At 36.3% G+C, this 23,260-nt stretch overlaps 2 protein-coding genes across 2 annotated transcripts in view; one reads left to right on the forward strand and one right to left on the reverse strand.

Moving 5' to 3' along the window:
• The first annotated feature begins 458 nt into the window (after nt 1-458).
• On the forward strand, nt 459-6,846 carry LOC139861622 (uncharacterized). The gene is made up of 15 exons (XM_071850070.1): nt 459-628; nt 1,275-1,379; nt 1,695-1,763; nt 1,931-2,020; nt 2,096-2,179; nt 2,247-2,411; nt 2,545-2,732; nt 2,986-3,058; nt 3,364-3,417; nt 3,514-3,771; nt 4,462-4,668; nt 4,764-4,867; nt 5,341-5,485; nt 5,579-5,713; nt 6,372-6,846. The coding sequence occupies exons 1-15, from the start codon at nt 527-529 to the stop codon at nt 6,546-6,548; spliced, it is 1,956 nt and encodes a 651-aa protein (XP_071706171.1). The 5' UTR covers nt 459-526; the 3' UTR covers nt 6,549-6,846.
• Nucleotides 6,847-7,045: 199 nt separating this feature from the next.
• LOC139864228 (coniferyl alcohol acyltransferase-like) overlaps nt 7,046-23,260 on the reverse strand; it is a 43,864-nt gene continuing 27,649 nt past the window's right edge. The window contains 2 exon segments of the mRNA XM_071852809.1: nt 7,046-7,152; nt 8,267-8,576. Coding sequence (XP_071708910.1) covers nt 7,046-7,152; nt 8,267-8,576 — 417 coding nt within the window.

The following is a 23,260-nucleotide window of genomic DNA, read 5'->3' on the forward strand; positions in this document are numbered from 1 at the left end:
CCGTCTCAACGGTTTGGTGACTAGCCCGTCATGTCTCGAAGAAAACCGTCTAATATGACAATCAATGGTCAAAATTCGGGTCAAAGTTGAAAAAAATCAGATCAAAGTCAGTCAAAATTCAGAAAAACCAGAAAATCGATGAAATATATCATATTTTAGTTTTAATTTTTTGTATTAAATTAACGATGATAACAATTATGGGTACAAATTAATCAATTAAAGTTTTTAGCTTTAAAATATGTGTACATATATGCATTTTTATACTTCTATATATTTAAAAGTCAACTTTGATCAACGTCTGTCTCGACCCCCGTCTCGACCTTTTTAGAACCGAGCGTCTCGACTCCGTCTCGCGTCTTTTGCAACCTTTGGTGAAAATTGCGTGTGAGAGGGAGGAGTATCAATCAATTAAATCATTTTATTCTTCACTTTTTTAATTTTTCAAAGAGTAAAACCGTACTACTAGTTGGAGCCTTGAGCCTTTTCCGGCTTCGTTAATCTCTTTCCGGCGGCTTAAACCCTAGTCATGAACGCCGGAAACAAAATGAAAAAATCATCATCGTCATCAAATTCGATTTCCGTCGAACAATTTGTCTCTAAAATGAGCCCTCTTATCGATATGGAAAAGGTACTCAAACCCTTTACTTATACTACTAATTTGTCTCCTTATGATTATGAATTTATATTTCTTTGAGAGGTTAATTTGATGATATTGACTCGTTTTGGATTATTAGGGTTTGTAGCTCAATACAAATGTTGCTAATTGAAATATATATATGTGTTATGCTGGTGTAAATCTACACATGCTAAAAAGTTTTAGCTAGTAGGTTTGATTATGTTCTTTGTTTGAAAGTACATGATCGATCATTGTACGTTTGCAAAATATTTGAATTCCATGGAATATGTATCGAATCGAGTTATTAAATAGTCATTTCAATCCTCAAAGTTTTAACAATTGCTATTATTTGTGTCATATTGAGTCACTAGGAATCGTAGTCACCGGTGTCACTAGTTAAAAATTCCAAAAAATTTACACCATCCATTGGTGTCACACAAAAAATTACACTATCAAGTGTATCACTAGTTAAAATTAAAAGCCTAAAAAAAATAAAATTTTGCGTATTTCAGTGGTTGCCCGTGCTACCACTGGGCTTAAACTAGATCCGCCCTTGTATTGAGTACAAGCCACTTCTTTACTAATCCATTTTTTTGTGTTTGGTCAATTCCATTTTTTGTTTAGTGATGTGTAATTTATGGGTACGTGATCTTTGTAGGAAGCCGAGATAACTGCATCAATGAGCTCCGGTGCTAATAGAAATTTGGACTCTGCATCAAAGAGAGGATCTACCATACTTAATTTAAAATGTGTAGATGTTCAGGTTCGTACTTCTTTGTTATGTTGATTAGCTGTATTTCGCCCCCAAAAGAGAACAAAGATAAATCTGAAAACTTTATTGATGGTTTATATGAAGCTTTAAACCTTTTTACTACTCCGTATATGCCAGGAATGATGGATTCTGAAGGGTAGTAAAGGACATATAATGCTCTTTTCGTTGTAGTTGTTATATTTAGTTAACAAGTAGTATTACTACTATACATCCCAAATGAAATTTATTTTTCTTTAAAAAAAAACATTGTTTATCTGGTAAACGAGATCGTGGAGAATTTCATTTTTATGCTATATTCATATGTAGACGGGGTTGATGGGCAAAAGTCTTCTTGAACTTCAATCAAACAAAGGAGATGTTCTTCCGTCTCACAAGGTAATAATGGTTGACATGTAGTTTTGCATACAAGCACACTATAGTTTTTCTTTACCTAATCTATACCAATTGCCAGTTTATGTTGCATTGTCTGTACAATTAGTAATTTATAATCTACAAATAAAAAAAATTACAGTGAACCGAACTTACTTTCTGTTGCTTTGCAGTTTGGGACTCACGATGTAGTTGTTTTAAAACCAAACAAGGCTGATTTAGGCTCTCCTGCTCTTGGACAAGGTGTTGTTTATCGACTGAAGGTATTTACATTTTTGTTAAAGAATTTAATATTTTATATAATATCGGATTTGAAATGTGTATGTTGCATTGTGCAGGATTCATCAATCACTATTGCATTTGATGATATTCCAGAAGAAGGTTTAAATAGTTCCTTACGAATTGAGAAAGTGGCTAATGAGGTATATATCATTTTCTATCATCATTAATACAAACTCAGTGTGATATCTGTTAAACCATCGTTATTAGGTGACATATCGCAGAATGAAGGACACATTGATACAACTAAGCAAAGGTATTCAAAGGGGCCCCGCTTCAGACTTGGTTCCTGTCCTATTTGGAGAGAAATCTCCAACTGTAGCAAAGAAAGATGTCACCTTTACACCATTCAATAAAAACCTTGATCACTCTCAGGTGTTTAGCCTCTTATATGTTTTCTATTTTGCTTATATATGAACAGTTAAACACGTATAATGTAATTCTTTTTATTTTTTATTTTTAGTAAATCATTGTTAAATGACACTATTTTGTTTATTTTTTCTTCAAGAAAGATGCTATTAGAAAAGCCCTTTCATCAAAAGACATCTTTTTGCTGCATGGACCACCTGGAACTGGAAAAACGACAACTGTGGTTGAAATTATATTACAAGAAGTCAAACGTGGGTCAAAGATTCTTGCATGTGCTGCATCTAACATTGCGGTTGACAACATTGTTGAACGACTAGTTCCTCACAGGTATAAAAAAAAGTAGATTGTTTAAGTGTTTGTCTAAATCTGACCATTTGAATGGTGTACTCCTTTGTATGTTTGTAAGTTGTTAGATATAAAGCGTGAACAAGAAAATAAGTAATTAACTCACATGCCAAGTTATTCATATATAAGTCTTTTGTAAATTGTAATGAAATAATGTTTTTTATTTCTAGTGTACAAAAATTCCATGTAATATTATATTATATATTAGTAACCTAGTCATTTATATTTGGATTAGGGTAAAGTTGGTGAGAGTGGGACATCCTGCTCGGCTATTGCCCCAAGTATTAGACAGTGCTCTTGATACACAGGTTTGTTTATTCTTTTTTTTTTTTCTCCTTTTTAATCAACGTGGTAGTAAATTATCCTATGTAGTTCACTAGCTATGCTAGTGTAAAAAAATTAGTACCACGAAAACATTTTCAAGTTAGTTACTTGATATGTATTGTTATTGCTCGGGAAAATAGATATAATGATCACCAAACTTGTATATTGTGCCACTTCTATTTTAAACAAAAACATATTGCCATTCACATACTTACATTTGCACGTCAAGATTGTTCAATTTTCCGACTTTGTGTTGCAAAGTATCGCTTAAATTGGTTGGTTATTTTAGGTTTTACGTGGGGACAACAGTTCTCTTGCAAATGATATTCGGAAAGAGATGAAGGTAAACTATAATGAGAAAACTAAAATCGTTTAATCATTCATTTTTTATATATAAATTTTGTTGTTCCGTTTAATGTTTCATTAGTGGATCATTTAGGCATTAAATGGTAAACTGTTGAAAGCTAAAGATAGAAATACAAAGAGGGATATCCGGAAGGAACTCAGGCTGCTTTCCAAAGAGGAACACAAGAGGCAGCAACTGGCTGTGACAGATGTAATTAAAAATGCAGATGTCGTTTTAACGACTCTCACTGGTTCATTAACAAGAAAATTAGACGGCACTTCGTTTGATCTCGTGATAATTGACGAAGCTGCCCAAGCTCTCGAGGTAGCTTGTTGGATTGCTCTTCTAAAGGTAATCAATCTCAAAACGCAAACTGAAATACAAGGTTGGAAAAGGCGTGAGACGTAGTTGAGTTGTACATTGACTAAAATATATATATTTTACTAATATATGTTACACATAAATATATCTGAAATACAAGGTTGGAAAAGGCGTGAGGCGGAGTTGAGTTGTACATTGACTAAAATATATATATTTTACTAATATATGTTTCACATAAATATATCAAACATATGCATAGGGCACAAAATTTGAGTATAAAAGTATTAAAATTTTTGAGAACTTTGACCAACCTTGACTTTGACCGACTCTTAACAGATTCAGACCGACTTTGACCTGACTTTTTAGCGTTGACTTTTAGCGTTGACTGACTAATTAGATGTTTTTGTGCAAAACGGGACGGGCTAGTCATCAACCCGACTAGTTGGCCTAGATGGCCACCATATACAACACTGTTGAAACAATTCTTAGGGTCCGTTTACTTTTTTTCTATATCAGTTTTCCATTTGCCTCTTAATGGGAAGGGTGTCTGATGGGAAGGGTGTCTGATTCTGTGTCTCCTAGATACAGATTAATTTTCAGATTAAGTGAAACAACAATTTTACTTACTGAAAGCTGTACAGAAATAGATCATTAAGTGGAAAGTAAACAGACCCTTACGCATGGAAAGTGCAATAGAAATTTTCAACGTTTGTTATGTAGGGTTCTAGGTGTATACTCTCTGGGGACCATCTCCAACTTCCTCCAACAATACAGAGTGTCGAAGCCGAAAACAAAGGGTTAGGAAAGACTTTATTCGAGCGCCTTGCAGACTTGTATGGCGATGATGTCATGTCTATGCTGACTGTACAGTATCGCATGCATGAGCTTATAATGAACTGGTCATCAAAAGAGCTTTACAATAGTAAGGTACTTAATTTTCTTTTTAGATTTTAACTGTAAAATATTACGCTTACGCCCATTGTTATTGTAGTTGTTGATTTTATTTGGTACAATAATGATAGATTAAAGCTCATGCAAGTGTTGCTGGGCATACACTATATGAACTTGATAACGTACAAAAGTCCTCTTCGGCAGAACCTACTCTTGTTCTTGTAGACATAGCAGGGTATGCAACTACTGCGTTATGGTTATTATTGGAGTAAATTATACCAATAGTCCTTGTGGCTTGCATTAAATTACACTAATCATCCTTATCTTTTGAAAATTACAACGATAGTCCCTATGATTTTCATGCAATTACAACTATCGTTCCTTATCGTTTAAAAATTAAATTGATCGTCCCTGACATGCTTTATAGTGTACGCTGATGGTCCCTCCTATAAATGCACCTTTTGAATAAGTCAGGGACCATTACTGTACATTTTCACGTAAGTCAGGGACGATAGTGTAGTTTATGAAAGATAAGGACGATTGGTCTAATTTCATTTAAACTTTAGGGACAATCGCTAAAATTTTCAAAAGATAAGGACGGTTGATATAATTTCATGTAAATCACAAGGACTATTGATATAATTTACTCACTACTGCTATATTGTTATATCATTCTTTGCTTTTGCTACTATTAATATTTTGTTGTAGGTGTGACATGGAAGAAAAAAAGGATGAAGAAGAAAGCACATTAAATGAAGGTGAAGCTGATATTGCTATATCCCATGCAAAAAGGCTCGTTGAAAGTGGAGTGCGTGCTTCCGATATCGGAATTATCACTCCATACTCAGCACAGGTAGACCGAAGCTCTAAACATTAAAAAAAAAAAAAAATATAAGAAAATTAGTATCGGATTTGTTGGTTGTCTAATGTGACAGCTATTTCGTAGGTCGTGTTGCTAAGGATGTTGAGAACCAAGGAAGACAAGTTAAAAGAACTTGAAATATCGACCGTGGATGGGTTTCAAGGCAGGGAAAAAGAAGCTATTATTATCTCGATGGTCAGGTCAAACTCAAAGAAAGAGGTATTCATTCTTTTACCATCTAATAATTAGGTTGAAGTTATATAAAATTATTAACCATTTTTCCAAAAAATAAAATAAATATATGACATTTTGCAACAAAAAAAAAAGCAAACAAAAAATTTGAATTTTGCCCACGCAAAATGCAAGTGATTTGCGTATGGGTCATGACCAATAAATTTCAGACGATCTTAATTTTCTTGGTTACGAACAATGTCTAGCAATAACCCATAGCAAACAAGCTCGTGACCCGTAAAATTAAGATTGCGATCTGAAAATTTTCAGTCGGTTACGACCCATAATCTCAGATTCGCAAGTTGCAAGCGACTTGTGTATTTCTGAATGCATGTTCAAATTAGGGTATATAAGAATGTGAGCAGCATCATCATAAAAACCCACCCACTTATCTACGGCTTACTGCGACCCGACACACGCGATTTGGCGACCGGATTAGAAACTCGCCTACAAATTCATCAAACACACTCCCCCAAACGTGATCAAACACACCACCACAACCCATCTTATTATCGTGATTTGAAATTTCTCGGGTCACGACCCATACGCAAATCGTTTGCGTCTTGCGTGGGCAAAATTGCAATTTGGTTAATAGCCCATTTATATAACGGTGAATGAACATATTGACACGAAGTTTATATTTCAGGTGGGATTTTTGAGTGATCGTAGACGTATGAATGTTGCTGTGACTCGTGCAAGGAGACAATGTTGTCTCATATGTGACACAGAGACGGTGAGCAGTGACAAGTTTCTGAAACGGTTGATTGAATATTTTGAAGAGCATGGTGAGTACTTGAGTGGTTCAGAGTATGGAAATGAATGAGATATCAAAGGGACCATGACTGTCTTGATGTTTTTTTGGTATCATTTCGTGTATAAACTGATTTCTTTTGTTCAGCTTAACATTATGAAGAGATTATTCGGCCCAAGTCTAAATGTTATATGGCTGATCACATGTTTAAATTTGGATCGTACATGAGTATACCACCATGATGGATAGGGAAGATGCTATGCATAGGTCAAGGCCCCTAGGGTTATTTGCATACAAGTGTAAGCATTGAAGACATAATAGATTCTCATAAACGTATGCTAATTACGTGAATAAACATGATTACAGAGCACCATTGATTTCAATGACTAGTTAGAACAACTATTAGCAAGTACATTTAAAACTCTCTCTAGTAAATACAAGCCAAACATGAATGTTGTATGTAACAACTTGTTGAAACATTTATTTCATACCATGGAGACATGATCTACTGTAATGAACGTCAATATATCAAACATGTAATTGAAGTCCGTAGAAGTAGATAAGTTGGGTTAGATATTAAGGTAATTAGCATTCAAGGGCTTGAACACGTGACTAGCATGTGCCTCAATATAGTTGATGTGTTTCAGTGGCATATGCATGTAAACAACCCAATCCTCTTTATTAGTCGACTTGTATCGGTTCAAACCCAAGCCCGTGAGATCCGAAGTGGCACTCAAGCCACGCCCCAGCAGGCCGTAGCGGGGCGGCGGTTGGGGGTTAAATTGGGGCGGCAGTGGGAATCTCACGGAACAAGCCATGGATGTTTTTGTTTTTTTGTTTTTTTAATTTTCTTTATTTTTATTTTAGATAAGTGATAGTAAATACCAAATTTAATTTAAACGCGTACATACTTTCATACAATATAGTTGTTTATTTAAACTTAAAACGATTACAAAAAAACGTACAAAAAAAACATAAAACACGCAAAAAAAACAACATAAACTACAACGGCTAGATTCAACACAATGTTTAATCTTCGTAAGATTCGGGAACTTCGGACTAGAATTGACCGTCAAAATAGTAACCGGAACAACACGGCGGAGAGTACACTTCTTCACAAATCAAATACAAAGATATTAAATTTGAACGCCAAAAGAGAGTCTTTGATAGAGTCCCACACTTTGTTTGTGCGAAGGCTCATGGCTGACAATTCTGGAAGATGATCGTCTTCATAGTATAAGACGTCGGTGTGTTCGAAGGGTACATTCTGCTTCAAGAAAGCCAACAAAGTTTCCAACCCAACGTCACGAATGTCGATCTCAGCAAACCTAACTTTCTTACTAGTTTTGTAATCGTACACCTTGAATTCGTTATCGAATTGAGCTCCGTAGTAAATTACGAATGAGGCAATCATGGGAGAGGCAATCAACATTTTTGATTTGAGTATGTGTTTTGTTTTGAGAGAGAAAATAAATGAAGTGTGTGTTAATGAGGTGAAAGTGGTTGTTTATATAGAGGGGGAAAAAAAAACTAGCCGTTTTTTCAAAAAAAAAAAAAAAAAAAAGGTTCATTTTGTAGCCGTTGTGGTTTTAAATATTTTTAAAATTTAAATATAAAAATATTAAAATAAACACAAAAAAATGAAAATAAAAATGTCACATCAGCATTTCACTAAAACTCACTCCAAAAACCCACACCACCACTGCCTCATACAAAAAACTCACTCATCCTAGACCTACTCATCAAAAAAGTGCAAAAAACAACCCACTCCACCAACCCACGCCCCTCACCGCTACGAGTGGTCTTAATAGGACTACCTAGTGTCATCACAAAACAATCCTTCCTTTCTGAAGGGACATGGCATGAACCAAACACAGATTTACCCCAACCAAGATTCATCTCGACCATTGTCCGGAGCCTTTGTCCAGCCGACACCAACACTGACATATGTTGGCTGGCAAATGCCTTGGCCGCCAACAGCTGTGAACGTCGTTCTTCAACCCAATCTATCAACTCCAAGAAATGCTCTTTCCGACTAACACTTTGTAAGAACTCGTGAACTGCGCAAGCCACGTTACTTAATGACATCCTGTTCAATTTCTAGAGATCATAGTCGAAATAAAGAAATTAGATCTACATTAAGTATGATAAAATTCAACTTTAAGCATAGGGTTTAAGGTTTATATAATAAAACATCAAAACACATATATGTTCCTCACTAATAGCACGTCATGGATGACCAGAGAAATGTTAAATTATGATAGATAATATTATTTGCCTTAATCAATCAGTACATAGCACATAGATATAAATATGGCTAAACTCTAATAATACAAGATGGGCTAGACCCAAACACTAAACATATGGGCTAATATAATGGCTAACATCCCCCCGCAATTGGAGCGGGAGTTCGCCGAACGCTCAAACTGGATCTGAACTCATCAAATAAAGCAAACGGTAGGCCTTTGGTGAAGATGTCTGCAAACTGATATCTGGATGGAACATGTAGAACTCGAACCTGTCCTTGAGCAACCAAATCTCTGACAAAGTGAATGTCTATCTCGATGTGCTTGGTTCGCTGATGTTGAACCGGATTAGAGGCGATATAGACAGAGCTGACATTATCGCAATAAACCAGTGTAGCGGATGTAAGGGGACAGTGAAGCTCGCGAAGCAGATTACGTATCCAACAAGTCTCGGCAACTGCATTCGCGACCCCACGATATTCCGCCTCGGCACTTGAACGAGATGGAGTGTGCTACCGCTTCGAGGACCATGAAAGGAGGTTGTTACCAAGAAAAACACAATACCGTGAGGTGGAACGTCTGGTAGTAGGGCACCCAGTCCAGTCAGCATCAGAGTAAGCAACCAATGTGGTAGGGGACGATGCATATAACTGTAATCCCATGTCTGTAGTCCCTTGAACATAGCGAAGGATCCGTTTGAGAGCATGCAAGTGTTGCTCTCGAGGATCATGCATGAATAGACAAATCTGCTGAACAGCGTAAGTTATGTCTGGACGAGTGAAGGTGAGGTACTGTAATGCACCTGCAAGGCTGCGATATTGGGTCGGATCGTGCACAGAGGGGCCGTGAGTTGTGAGCTTAGCACCCGGCTCAACTGGGGTCCTACATGGTTGACACGTGGTCATGCCTGCCCGCTCAAAAATCTCAATTGCATACTGTTTCTGGGAGAGAAACATCCCAGAGGTGGTACGAGAGGCAGAGATGCCAAGAAAATAGTTCAGTGGGCCGAGGTCAGTCATAGCAAATTCCGTATGTAAGGAATTGATAATCCGCTGAAGTAAATTAGTCGAGGAAGCTGTCAACACAATATCATCCACATACAGAAGAAGGTAAGCAGTGTCAGATCCCTGTCGATAAATAAATAAAGAAGTATCACAGCGGCTTTGATGGAAGCCAAGTCGCTGAGCATATCCTGTAAAGCGCTGAAACCATGCACGCGGGACCTGTTTGAGGCCATATAAAGATTTCTGCAATAAGCAAACATGATCGGGGTATCTAGGATCCCGAAACCCCGGAGGCTGATGCATATAAACCGTCTCAGAAAGCTGTCTATGAAGAAAAGTGTTCTTGACATCTAGCTGATGAACAGGCCAGTGTCGAGAAATCGCTAAGCTGAGGACAGTGCGAATGGTGGCCGGCTTAACAACCGGACTAAAAGTCTAATCACAATCAACACCAATCTGCTGGCTGCGACCATTAGCGACTAAACGAGCTTTATACCTGCTTAAGTTACCGTCTGCATTAAACTTGTGCTTAAATAGCCACATGGAGCAAACTATGTTCATGTCCGATGGGCGAGGCACAAGTTTTCAAGTACTATTTTTGATCAAAGCATTATATTCTTCAGTCATAGCTTGTTTCCAGTTAGGTTCAAGGAGAGCATCAGGGTAAGAGCGGGGAATAGGAGATATAACAGAGGTGTGAAGATAAAGACGTTGGACAGGTTTCGTGGTGCCTAGCCTAGTACGTGTGATCATGGGATGAGTGGACTGAGAGGTGTTAGTGGTAGTAGCCTCATTGGGAGGAGGATGTGTCTTCGTGAGAGTAGTTTGTGTATTTTCGGTAGCCTCAGTCGGAGGAGGCTGTGTCTCCGGGAGAGTAGTTTGCGTATTTTCGGTAGCCTCGATCGGAGGAGGCTGAGTCTCCGAGGTGGGAGCAGAGAGATGGAAGGATCGAGAAAAGAGGTTAGGAGGCGGATCCAGAAATTCATAAGAAGGAGGTTGAGTAGGTGTCATAGAACCGAAAGGAAATGAGGTTTCGTCAAAGGTGACATGACGCGACAATATGATTTTATTTGTGGTCAGGTCAAGACAACAGTAACCCCGGTGATTAGAGGGATACCCGAGAAAGATGCAAGGAGTGGAGCGAGGAGCGAGTTTATTTGTGGTGGTGAGATGGGGATAGCACAAGCAGCCGAAGACGCGAAGGTGCGTCGGTTTTTGTTTGTAAAGACGGGTATGTGGTATGTCATGGTTAATAGCAGAAGAGGGGAGAAGATTAAGAAGATGAGCGGCCATGTGGAGAGCTTCCACCCAATAAGTTGGCAGAAGATGAGCTTGGAATAGAAGAGTGCGAATGAGGTTGTTGATAGTGCGGAGCATGCGTTCCGACGTACCATTTTGTTGAGATGTGTGAGGGCAGGAAAAGCGAAATTGAATGCTGTTGGTTTGTAGGAGTTGATGAAATGTTTTATTATTAAATTCGCCACCATTATCACATTGGAAGGCTTTGATTTCTTGTTTAAACTGATTTTGTACAAAGGCGCGGAATTGAATGAATTTAGTGATTGCATCAGATTTATTGCGTGGCGGAAAAACCCATACATAGTGCGTATAATGATCAAGAAAAATTATATAGTATTTTAAGCCACTAATGCTAGGAACAGGAGAAGTCCATAAATCAGAGTGAACAATATAAAAAGTTGCATTAACATTATTACTAGAAACGAAAAAAAGAAGGCGTATATGTTTACCAAGTTGACATGCATGACACAAAACAGGAGACACGGTTTTATTACAAAAAATATCGTTATTGGAGAGAAGTCTACGAAAAAATCATGTCCGGGATGTCCAAGACGTTGATGCCAGGTAACAGGACTGGTGAGCAACGCATGGTGAATGGGTTTTGGGACAGGAGGGGTGACTGGGTAGAGATCTCCGGTGCTGTCACAACGGAGGAGAAGGTGTCGAGTCACAAAATCTTTCACAGAGAAACCAAACTCGTCAAATTCAATAGAGACTTTATTATCACGGGTGAACTGTAGTGACCCGAACTTTTCCGAACCTTTCTATGATTATATGTTTAATGAAAACTATATTTACATGATTAAATGTTTCCAACATGTTAAGAAATCAAACTTATTAAGAATTGATTAATTGGAATAGGTTTCATATAGACAAATGACCACCCAAGTTGACCGGTGATTCACGAACGTTAAAACTTGTAAAAACTATACGATGACATATATATGGTTATATATACAGTTAACATGATTTTATTATAAGTATGTATCTCATTAGGTATTTTAACAATGAGTTATATACATAAAAATGAGACTATTAAATTAAGAAACTCGAAAACGATATATATAACGATTATCGTTATAACGTCTTACTAGGTACATATGAATCATATTAAGATATTGATACACTTGATTAATTATGTTAAATGATAAGTAAATATATCATTAAGTGTATTAACAATGAACTACATATGTAAAAATAAGACTACTAACTTAATGATTTTGAAACGAGACATATATGTAACGATTATCGTTGTAACGACATTTAATGTATATAGATCATATTAAGAGATATTCGTACATCATAATATCATGATAATATAATAATTTAAAATCTCATTTGATATTATAAACATTGGGTTAACAACATTTAACAAGATCATTAACCTAAAGGTTTCAAAACAACATTTACATGTAACGACTAACGATGACTTAACGACTCAGTTAAAATGTATATACATGTAGTGTTTTAATATGTATTCATACACTTTTGAAAGACTTCAAGACACTTATCAAAATACTTGTACTTAACAAAAATGTTTACAATTACATCCTCGTTCAGTTTCATCAACAAATCTACTCGTATGCACCCGTATTCGTACTCGTACAATACACAGCTTTTAGATGTATGTACTATTGGTATATACACTCCAATGATCAGCTCTTGGCAGCCCATGTGAGTCACCTAACACATGTGGAAACCATCATTTGGCAACTAGCATGAAATATCTCATAAAATTACAAAAATATGAGTAATCATTCATGACTTATTTACATGAAAACAAAATTACATATCCTTTATATCTAATCCATACACCAACGACCAAAAACACCTACAAACACTTTCATTCTTCAATTTTCTTCATCTAATTGATCTCTCTCAAGTTCTATCTTCAAGTTCTAAGTGTTCTTCATAAATTCCAAAAGTTCTAGTTTCATAAAATCAAGAATACTTCCAAGATTGCAAGTTTACTTCCAAGTTTTCTAAATCCATTCCAAGTAATCATCCAAGATCAAGAAACCTTTGTTACTTACAGTAGGTTATCTTTCTAATACAAGGTAATAATCATATTCAAACTTTAATTCAATTTCTATAACTATAACAATCTTATTTCGAGTGGAAATCTTACTTGAAATTGTTTTCGTGTCATGATTCTGCTTCAAGAACTTTCAAGCCATCCAAGGATCCTTTGAAGCTAGATCCATTTTTTTCATTTCCAGTAGGTTTATCCAAGGAACTTGAGGTAGTAATGATGTTCATAACATCATTCGATTCATACATAAAAAGCTGTCTTATTCAACGTTATAAACTTGTAATCACTAGAATATAGTTTAGTTAATTCTAAACTTGTTCGCAAATAAAGTTAATCCTTCTAACTAGACTTTTAAAATCAACTAAACATATGTTCTATATCTATATGATATGCTAACTTAATGATTTAAAACCCGGAAACACGATAAACACCATAAAACTGGATATACGCCGTCGTAGTAAAACCGGGGGCTGTTTTGGTTGGGATAATTGAAAGATAAGAAGAACTTTGATTTAAAAGCTATACTTCTGGAAAAATGATTTTTCTTATGAACATGAAACTATATCCAAAAATCATGGTTAAACTCAAAGTGAAAGTATGTTTTTCAAAATGGTCATCAAGATGTCGTTCTTTCGACGGAAATGACTACCTCTTTCAAAAACGACTTGTAACTTGTATTTCCGACTATAAAATCTTCTATTTAGATTCATAAATTTAAGTTCAATACGAAACCGTTGCCACTGGAATCACTCAAAACAGATTAGAAACGAAGAAATGGCGAGTAAAACAAGATTGATAAAAACTACTCATTTTACCTACGTGAAAGTTAGTAATAAATCTATTCCAACCATAACCTAATCAACTTATATTGTATATTATGTAATCTTGAGATACCATAGACACGTATACAATGTTTCGACCTATCATGTCCACCCATCTATATATATATTGCGGAACAACCATAGACACTCTATATGTGAATGTTGGAGTTAGCTATACAGGGTTGAGGTTGATTCCAAAATATATATATAGTTTGAGTTATGATCAATACTGAGATACGTATACACTGGGTCGTGGATTGATTCAAGATAATATTTATCGATTTATTTCTGTACATCTAACTATGGACAACTAGTTGTAGGTTACTAACGAGGACAGCTGACTTAATAAACTTAAAACATCAAAATGTATTAAAAGTATTGTAAATATATTTTGAACATACTTTGATATATATGTATATATTGTTATAGGTTCGTGAATCAACCAGTGGCCAAGTCTTACTTCCCGACGAAGTAAAAATCTGTGAAAGTGAGTTATAGTCCCACTTTTAAAATCTAATATTTTTGGGATGAGAATACATGCAGGTTTTATAAATGATTTACAAAATAGACACAAGTACGTGAAACTACATTCTATGGTTGAATTATCGAAATCGAATATGCCCCTTTTTATTAAGTCTGGTAATCTAAGAATTAGGGAACAGACACCCTAATTGACGCGAATCCTAAAGATAGATCTATTGGGCCTAACAAACCCCATCCAAAGTACCGGATGCTTTAGTACTTCAAAATTTATATCATATCCGAATGGTGTCCCGGAATGATGGGGATATTCTTATATATGCATCTTGTTAATTTCGGTTACCAGGTGTTCACCATATGAATGATTTTTATCTCTATGTATGTGATGTGTATTGAAATATGAAATCTTGTGGTCTATTGTTACGATTTGATATATATAGGTTAAACCTATAACTCACCAACATTTTTTTTTACGTTTAAAGCATGTTTATTCTCAGGTGAATACTAAGAGCTTCCGCTATTGCATACTAAAATAAGGACAAGATTTGGAGTCCATGTTTGTATGATATTGTGTAAAAACTGCATTCAAGAAACTAATTACGATGTAACATATTTGTATTGTAAACCATTATGTAATGGTCGTGTGTAAACAGGATATTTTAGATTATCATTATTTGATAATCTACGTAAAGCTTTTTAAACCTTTATTTATGAAATAAAGGTTATGGTTTGTTTTAAAAATGAATGCAGTCTTTGAAAAAACGTCTCATATAGAGGTCAAAACCTCGCAACGAAATCAATTAATATGGAACATTTTTAATCAATAAGAACGGGACATTTCAGTTGGTATCCGAGCGTTGGTCTTAGAGAACCAGAATTTTGCATTAGTGTGTCTTATCGAGTTTGTTAGAATGCATTAGTGAGTCTGGACTTCGACCGTGTTTACTTGAAAAATGATTGCTTAACAAATTTTGTTGGAAACTATATATTTTTAACATGTAAATATTATGTGATATATTAATCTCTTAACGTGTTTGATATTATGTGATAGATGTCTACCTCTAGAACAGGTCCCATTGACTCACCTAATAATAATGAAGAGTCAAATGTAAATTGGAATAATTCGTGGACTGATTCACAAGTTTCCGAAGAGGAACCGGAAGAAGAGTCGGAACCGGAAGAAGAGTCGGAACCGGAAGAAGAATCGGAACCAGAAGAAGAAATAGAACCAGTGGGGGAAATAATAAAACGGTTAAGTAGAAGAAAATCCTCAACCAACCGACCAAAGTTAATTATGGTCAATGGTGTTTCCGCCAAGGAAGCAAAGTATTGGGAGGATTACCAATTCTCCGATGAATTGGATCCCGACAAGGATTCCGATGATGTTATATAAATTACCCCAACACAATTTAATAAGGCAAAAGAGAACAATAAGAGAAAGGGCATAAAAATAGAGAAATTTGATTCCAAACCCGATGAACTTTATACGTATCGTCAACACCCGTATTTCTTAAGTTGTGACAATAACCCGGGAACCTCTAAACCACCAGGTTTTTCTAAACCAATGTGGAAAACGACGGCTCGTATTAGGGGAACATCATATATCCCTAGAAACTTGGCAAAACGAACCAAAACCGAAGAAGAAGAAACGAGCGAGTCGGAATAAGATAGTTGTATTCGTGTGGTGTAATATATGTAATATAGTTTGCTTATGCTTTATGATATATGTAAAAATTGCATATGTAAAAATTGCTTGTATTAATAAGTATTTTTTTTTTTTTGAATCTAACTCTTGTCTATTTTACAGTATAAAAACACAAAATGGATAGACAACCCAATATTTTAAGAGACCTACCCGGAGACATGATTGATGAAATCTTGTCTAGAGTCGGTCAGAATTCCTCGGCACAACTATTTAAGGCGAGATCAGTTTGTAAGACATTTGAAGAACGTTCCAAGAATGCCTTGGTTTGGCTTTCGTTCGAAAGATGGGGGATATCACATTGGGAAATCCATAAGTTACGATGTGTTTACTTTGACGCATATATTGCGGGGAACCCAAATGCTATTTTACGCAACGGGTTAAGAAATTATTTTGACTCAATATATCCGAATATAGGACTTCGTGATTTAGAAAAAGCGGCTAACATGCAACATAAAGAAGCATGTTATGCTTACGGGTTAGTAATGTTCGCTTCTCACCAAAGTGAGAACAAGAACATCGGGCTACAACTATTAAACAAAACGTTCCCACAAGTGACGGAGTCGGTAATTGGGGTAAGAAATGAGGTTTTTAGATTGTTACAGGACTGTTGGACATTACGTAACCCTCGTCCCTTTGACGACGTTACAACACGCTGTCTTATCAATGGCCATAACGGTTATGTTCCACAAGACCAAGGATGGGAAGTAGTCCTAGTAAAACCAGAATGCATGACTTGTTTCTGGACGTATGAATTACGTGTCTTTGTTGCCTTTGCTGAACGCCTTATTTATTAACTAGAATTATCTTTGCAACTACTTTGTATCAAAGTTTTATGTGCTATATTTCATGCTATATGTAAAATAGCGGTATTGTAAGTTTGCAAATTATTGTATAAAGGTTTGAATATGATATATATTTTTTTGTGATTAGTTTTTCATATAGAATTGTAGTAGTTGAAATGGTATGTTAGCTACTAAGTATGAACTTAACGGGTAGGTACTACCCGAATTAAAGAGTATAAAACGCTAATATGAAGAAAGAATTTTATAAATAAGTTCATATTACGCTACGAAATACTATTGACTACTCTTGATATTCTATATGATTAACTCGTTTCATTTGACTATTTTGAAGGAAATGGCACCGACTACTCGACACACCTTGAATATGAGTGAAGAGGAATTTCGTGCCTTTCTTGCTTCAAACATAGCCGCAGTACAGGCTGCGCTACATACCAACAATAACCTTGGATCTAGCAGTACAGGAAATCGTGTAGGATGCACCTACAAAGAATTCACTGCCTGCAAACCTTTAGAATTTGATGGAACCGAAGGACCGATCGGATTGAAACGGTGGACCGAGAAGGTCGAATCGGTGTTTGCCATAAGTAAGTGTACTGAAGAGGACAAAGTGAAGTACGCTACGCATACCTTCACAGGTTCTGCGTTAACATGGTGGAATACCTATCTAGAGCAAGTGGGACAAGATGATGCTTACGCACTACCGTGGTCAGCATTCAAGCACTTGATGAACGAGAAGTACCGTCCCAGAACCGAGGTCAATAAGCTCAAGACAGAACTTAGAGGATTACGAACCCAAGGATTTGATATTACCACGTACGAAAGACGATTCACAGAATTATGCCTATTGTGTCCAGGAGCGTTCGAAGATGAGGAAGAGAAGATCGACGCGTTTGTGAAAGGATTACCGGAAAGAATCCAAGAAGATATAAGTTCACACGAGCCCGCCTCCATACAACAGGCATGTAGAATGGCTCACAAACTAGTGAACCAGATTGAAGAAAGAATTAAAGAACAGACTGCTGAAGAGGCCAATGTGAAGCAAGTCAAAAGAAAGTGGGAGGAAAACGGTGATAAGAATCACCAATACAACAACAACAGCAATTACAACAATAATTGCAACAACTATCCTAACAATCGCAACATCAATCGCAACTACAACAAACGGCCCAACAACAACAACAACAATAACAGCAACTACAACAATCATCTTAACAACAATAATAACCGCAACAACAACAACAATCAGAAGCAGCTATGCCAAAGGTGTGAAAAGTATCACTCGGGGTTCTGCACCAAATTTTGCAACAAGTGTAAAAGAAATGGTCATAGCGCGGCGAAGTGTGAGGTCTATGGACCAGGGGTTAACAGAATGAAAGGAACAAATGGTGTCGAAACGAGTAATGGCGGAGCAAGTAGTGTCGGAGCAAGTTATGCCAATGTAGTTTGTTATAAATGTGGAAAACCGGGCCACATTATTAGAAATTGCCCGAACCAGGAGAACACGAATGGACAAGGCCGCGGAAGAGTTTTCAATATTAATGCGGCAGAGGCACAGGAAGACCCGGAGCTTGTTACGGGTACGTTTCTTATTGACAATAAATCTGCTTACGTTTTATTTGATTCGGGTGCGGATAGAAGCTATATGAGTAGAGATTTTTGTGCTAAATTAAGTTGTCCATTGACGCCTTTGGATAGTAAATTTTTACTCGAATTAGCAAATGGTAAATTAATTTCAGCAGATAATATATGTCGGAATCGAGAAATTAAACTGGTTAGCGAAACATTTAAGATTAACTTGATACCAGTAGAGTTAGGGAGTTTTGATGTGATAATCGGTATGGACTGGTTGAAAGAAGTGAAAGCAGAGATCGTTTGTTACAAAAATGCAATTCGCATTATATGAGAAAAAGGAAAACCCTTAATGGTGTACGGAGAAAAGGGCAACACGAAGCTACATCTTATTAGTAATTTGAAGGCACAAAAACTAATAAGAAAAGGTTGCTATGCTGTTCTAGCACACGTCGAGAAAGTACAAACTGAAGAAAAGAGCATCAATGATGTTCCCGTCGCAAAAGAATTTCCCGATGTATTTTCGAAAGAATTACCGGGATTACCCCCACATCGATCCGTTGAATTTCAAATAGATCTTGTACCAGGAGCTGCACCAATAGCTCGTGCTCCTTACAGACTCGCACCCAGCGAGATGAAAGAACTGCAAAGCCAATTACAAGAACTTTTAGAGCGTGGTTTCATTCGACCAAGCACATCGCCGTGGGGAGCTCCTGTTTTGTTTGTCAAGAAGAAAGATGGTACATTCAGGTTGTGTATCGACTACCGAGAGTTGAACAAACTTACCATCAAGAACCGCTACCCACTACTGAGAATCGACGACTTATTTGATCAACTACAAGGCTCGTCTGTTTATTCAAAGATTGACTTACATTCCGGGTATCATCAAATGCGGGTGAAAGAAGATGATATTCCAAAGACTGCTTTCAGAACACGTTACGGTCATTACGAGTTTATGGTCATGCCGTTTGGTTTAATTAATGCAACAGCTGTGTTCATGGACCTTATGAACCGAGTGTGTGGACCATACCTTGACAAGTTTGTCATTGTTTTCATTGATGACATACTTATTTACTCAAAGAATGACCAAGAACACGGTGAACATTTGAGAAAGGTGTTAGAAGTATTGAGGAAGGAAGAATTGTACCCTAAATTTTCAAAGTGTGCATTTTGGTTGGAAGAAGTTCAATTCCTCGGTCACATAGTGAACAAAGAAGGTATTAAGGTGGATCCGGCAAAGATAGAAACTGTTGAAAAGTGGGAAACCCCGAAAACTCCGAAACACATACGCCAGTTTTTAGGACTAGCTGGTTACTACAGAAGGTTCATCCAAGACTTTTCCAGAATAGCAAAACCCTTAACTGCATTAACGCATAAAGGGAAGAAATTTGAATAGAAGGATGAACAAGAGAAAGCGTTTCAGTTATTGAAGAAAAAGCTAACTACGGCACCTATATTGTCATTGCCTGAAGGGAATGATGATTTTGTGATTTATTGTGACGCATCAAAGCAAGGTCTCGGTTGTGTATTAATGCAACGAACGAAGGTGATTGCTTATGCGTCTAGACAATTGAAGATTCACGAACAAAATTATATGACGCATGATTTGGAATTAGGCGCGGTTGTTTTTGCATTAAAGACTTGGAGGCACTACTTATATGGGGTCAAAAGTATTATATATACCGACCACAAAAGTCTTCAACACATATTTAATCAGAAACAACTGAATATGAGGCAGCGTAGGTGGATTGAATTGTTGAATGATTACGACTTTGAGATTCGTTACCACCCGGGGAAGGCAAATGTGGTAGCCGACGCCTTGAGCGGGAAGGACAGAGAACCCATTCGAGTAAAATCTATGAATATAATGATTCACAATAACCTTACTACTCAAATAAAGGAGGCGCAACAAGGAGTTTTAAAAGAGGGAAATTTAAAGGATGAAATACCCAAAGGATTGGAGAAGCATCTTAATATTCGGGAAGACGGAACCCGGTATAGGGCTGAAAGGATTTGGGTACCAAAATTTAGAGATATGAGAGAAATGGTACTTAGAGAAGCTCATAAAACCAGATACTCAATACATCCTGGAACGGGGAAGATGTACAAGGAACTCAAGAAACATTTTTGGTGGCCGGGTATGAAAGTCGATGTTGCTAAATACGTAGGAGAATGTTTGACGTGTTCTAAGGTCAAAACTGAGCATCAGAAACCATCAGGTCTACTTCAACAACCCGAAATCTCGGAATGGAAATGGGAAAACATTACTATGGATTTCATCACTAAATTGCCAAGGACTGCAAGTGGTTTTGATACTATTTGGGTAATAGTTGATCGTCTCACCAAATCAGCACACTTCTTGCCAATAAGAGAAGATGACAAGATGGATAAGTTAGCACGACTGTATTTGAAGGAAGTCGTCTCCAGACATGGAATACCAATCTCTATTATCTCTGATAGGGATGGCAGATTTATTTCAAGATTCTGACAGACATTACAGCAAGCATTAGGAACTCGTCTGGACATAAGTACTACCTATCATCCACAAACTGATGGGCAGAGTGAAAGGACGATACAAACGCTTGAAGACATGCTACGGGCATGTGTTATTGATTTCGGAAACAGTTGGGATCGACACCTACCGTTAGCAGAATTTTCCTACAACAATAGTTATCATTCTAGTATTGAGATGGCGCCGTTTGAGGCACTTTATGGTAGAAAGTGCAGGTCTCCGATTTGTTGGAATGAAGTGGGGGATAGACAGATTACGGGTCCGGAGATAATACATGAAACTACCGAGAAAATCATCCAAATTCAACAAAGATTGAAAATCGCCCAGAGTCGACAAAAGAGCTACGCGGACAGTAAAAGAAAAGATATAGAGTTTGAAATTGGAGAAATGGTCATGCTTAAGGTTTCACCTTAGAAAGGCGTTGTTCGATTTGGTAAACGGGGGAAACTAAATCCAAGTTACATTGGACCATTCAAGATTATAGATCGTGTCGGACCAGTAGCTTACCAACTGGAGCTACCTCAACAACTCGCAGCTGTACATAACACTTTTCACGTCTCAAATTTGAAGAAATGTTTTGCTAAAGAAGATCTCACTATTCCGTTGGATGAAATCCAAATTAATGAAAAACTACAATTCATTGAAGAACCCGTCGAAATAATGGATCGTGAGGTTAAGAGACTTAAACAAAACAAGATACCGATTGTTAAGGTTCGATGGAATGCTCGTAGAGGACCCAAGTTCACCTGGGAATGAGAAGATCAGATGAAGAAGAAGTACCCGCACTTATTTCCAGAAGATGAGCCAACACCTCCAATCGCTTAAAATTTCGGGACGAAATTTATTTAACGGGTAGGTACTGTAGTGACCCGAACTTTTCCGAACCTTTCTATGATTATATGTTTAATGAAAACTATATTTACATGATTAAATGTTTCCAACATGTTAAGAAATCAAACTTATTAAGACTTGATTAATTGGAATAGGTTTCATATAGACAAATGACCACCCAAGTTGACCGGTGATTCACGAACGTTAAAACTTGTAAAAACTATACGATGACATATATATGGTTATATATATAGTTAACATGATTTTATTATAAGTATGTATCTCATTAGGTATTTTAACAATGAGTTATATACATAAAAATGAGACTATTAAATTAAGAAACTCGAAAACGATATATATATAACGATTATCGTTATAACGTCTTACTAGGTACATATGAATCATATTAAGATATTGATACACTTGGTTAATTATGTTAAATGATAAGTAAATATATCATTAAGTGTATTAACAATGAACTACATATGTAAAAATAAGACTACTAACTTAATGATTTTGAAACGAGACATATATGTAACGATTATCGTTGTAACGACATTTAATGTATATAGATCATATTAAGAGATATTCGTACATCATAATATCATGATAATATAATAATTTAAAATCTCATTTGATATTATAAACATTGGGTTAACAACATTTAACAAGATCATTAACCTAAAGGTTTCAAAACAACATTTACATGTAACGACTAACGATGACTTAATGACTCAGTTAAAATGTATATACATGTAGTGTTTTAATATGTATTCATACACTTTTGAAAGACTTCAAGACACTTATCAAAATACTTGTACTTAACAAAAATGCTTACAATTACATCCTCGTTCAGTTTCATCAACAAATCTACTCGTATGCACCCGTATTCATACTCGTACAATACACAGCTTTTAGATGTATGTACTATTGGTATATACACTCCAATGATCAGCTCTTAGCAGCCCATGTGAGTCACCTAACACATGTGGGAACCATCATTTGGCAGCTAGCATGAAATATCTCATAAAATTACAAAAATATGAGTAATCATTCATGACTTATTTACATGAAAACAAAATTACATATCCTTTATATCTAATCCATACACCAACGACCAAAAACATCTACAAACACTTTCATTCTTCAATTTTCTTCATCTAATTGATCTCTCTCAAGTACTATCTTCAAGTTCTAAGTGTTCTTCATAAATTCCAAAAGTTCTAGTTTCATAAAATCAAGAATACTTCCAAGATTACAAGTTTACTTCCAAGTTTTCTATATCCATTCCAAGTAATCATCCAAGATCAAGAAACCTTTGATACTTACAGTAGGTTATCTTTCTAATACAAGGTAATAATCATATTCAAACTTTAATTCAATTTCTATAACTATAACAATCTTATTTCGAGTGGAAATCTTACTTGAAATTGTTTTCGTGTCATGATTCTGCTTCAAGAACTTTCAAGCCATCCAAGGATC

The sequence above is a fragment of the Rutidosis leptorrhynchoides genome, chromosome 8 (assembly GCF_046630445.1).
Source record: "Rutidosis leptorrhynchoides isolate AG116_Rl617_1_P2 chromosome 8, CSIRO_AGI_Rlap_v1, whole genome shotgun sequence".
In the NCBI taxonomy this organism is placed as follows: Eukaryota; Viridiplantae; Streptophyta; class Magnoliopsida; order Asterales; family Asteraceae; genus Rutidosis; species Rutidosis leptorrhynchoides.

Excerpts from the sequence above, each read along its gene's own strand:
- LOC139861622 (XM_071850070.1), top strand. The coding sequence starts at position 527 with ATGAACGCCGGAAACAAAATGAAAAAATCATCATCGTCATCAAATTCG. Across the intron at positions 2,733-2,985 it reads GAACGACTAGTTCCTCACAG|GGTAAAGTTGGTGAGAGTGG; the intron begins GTATAAAAAAAA and ends TATTTGGATTAG. Across the intron at positions 4,669-4,763 it reads AAGAGCTTTACAATAGTAAG|ATTAAAGCTCATGCAAGTGT; the intron begins GTACTTAATTTT and ends CAATAATGATAG.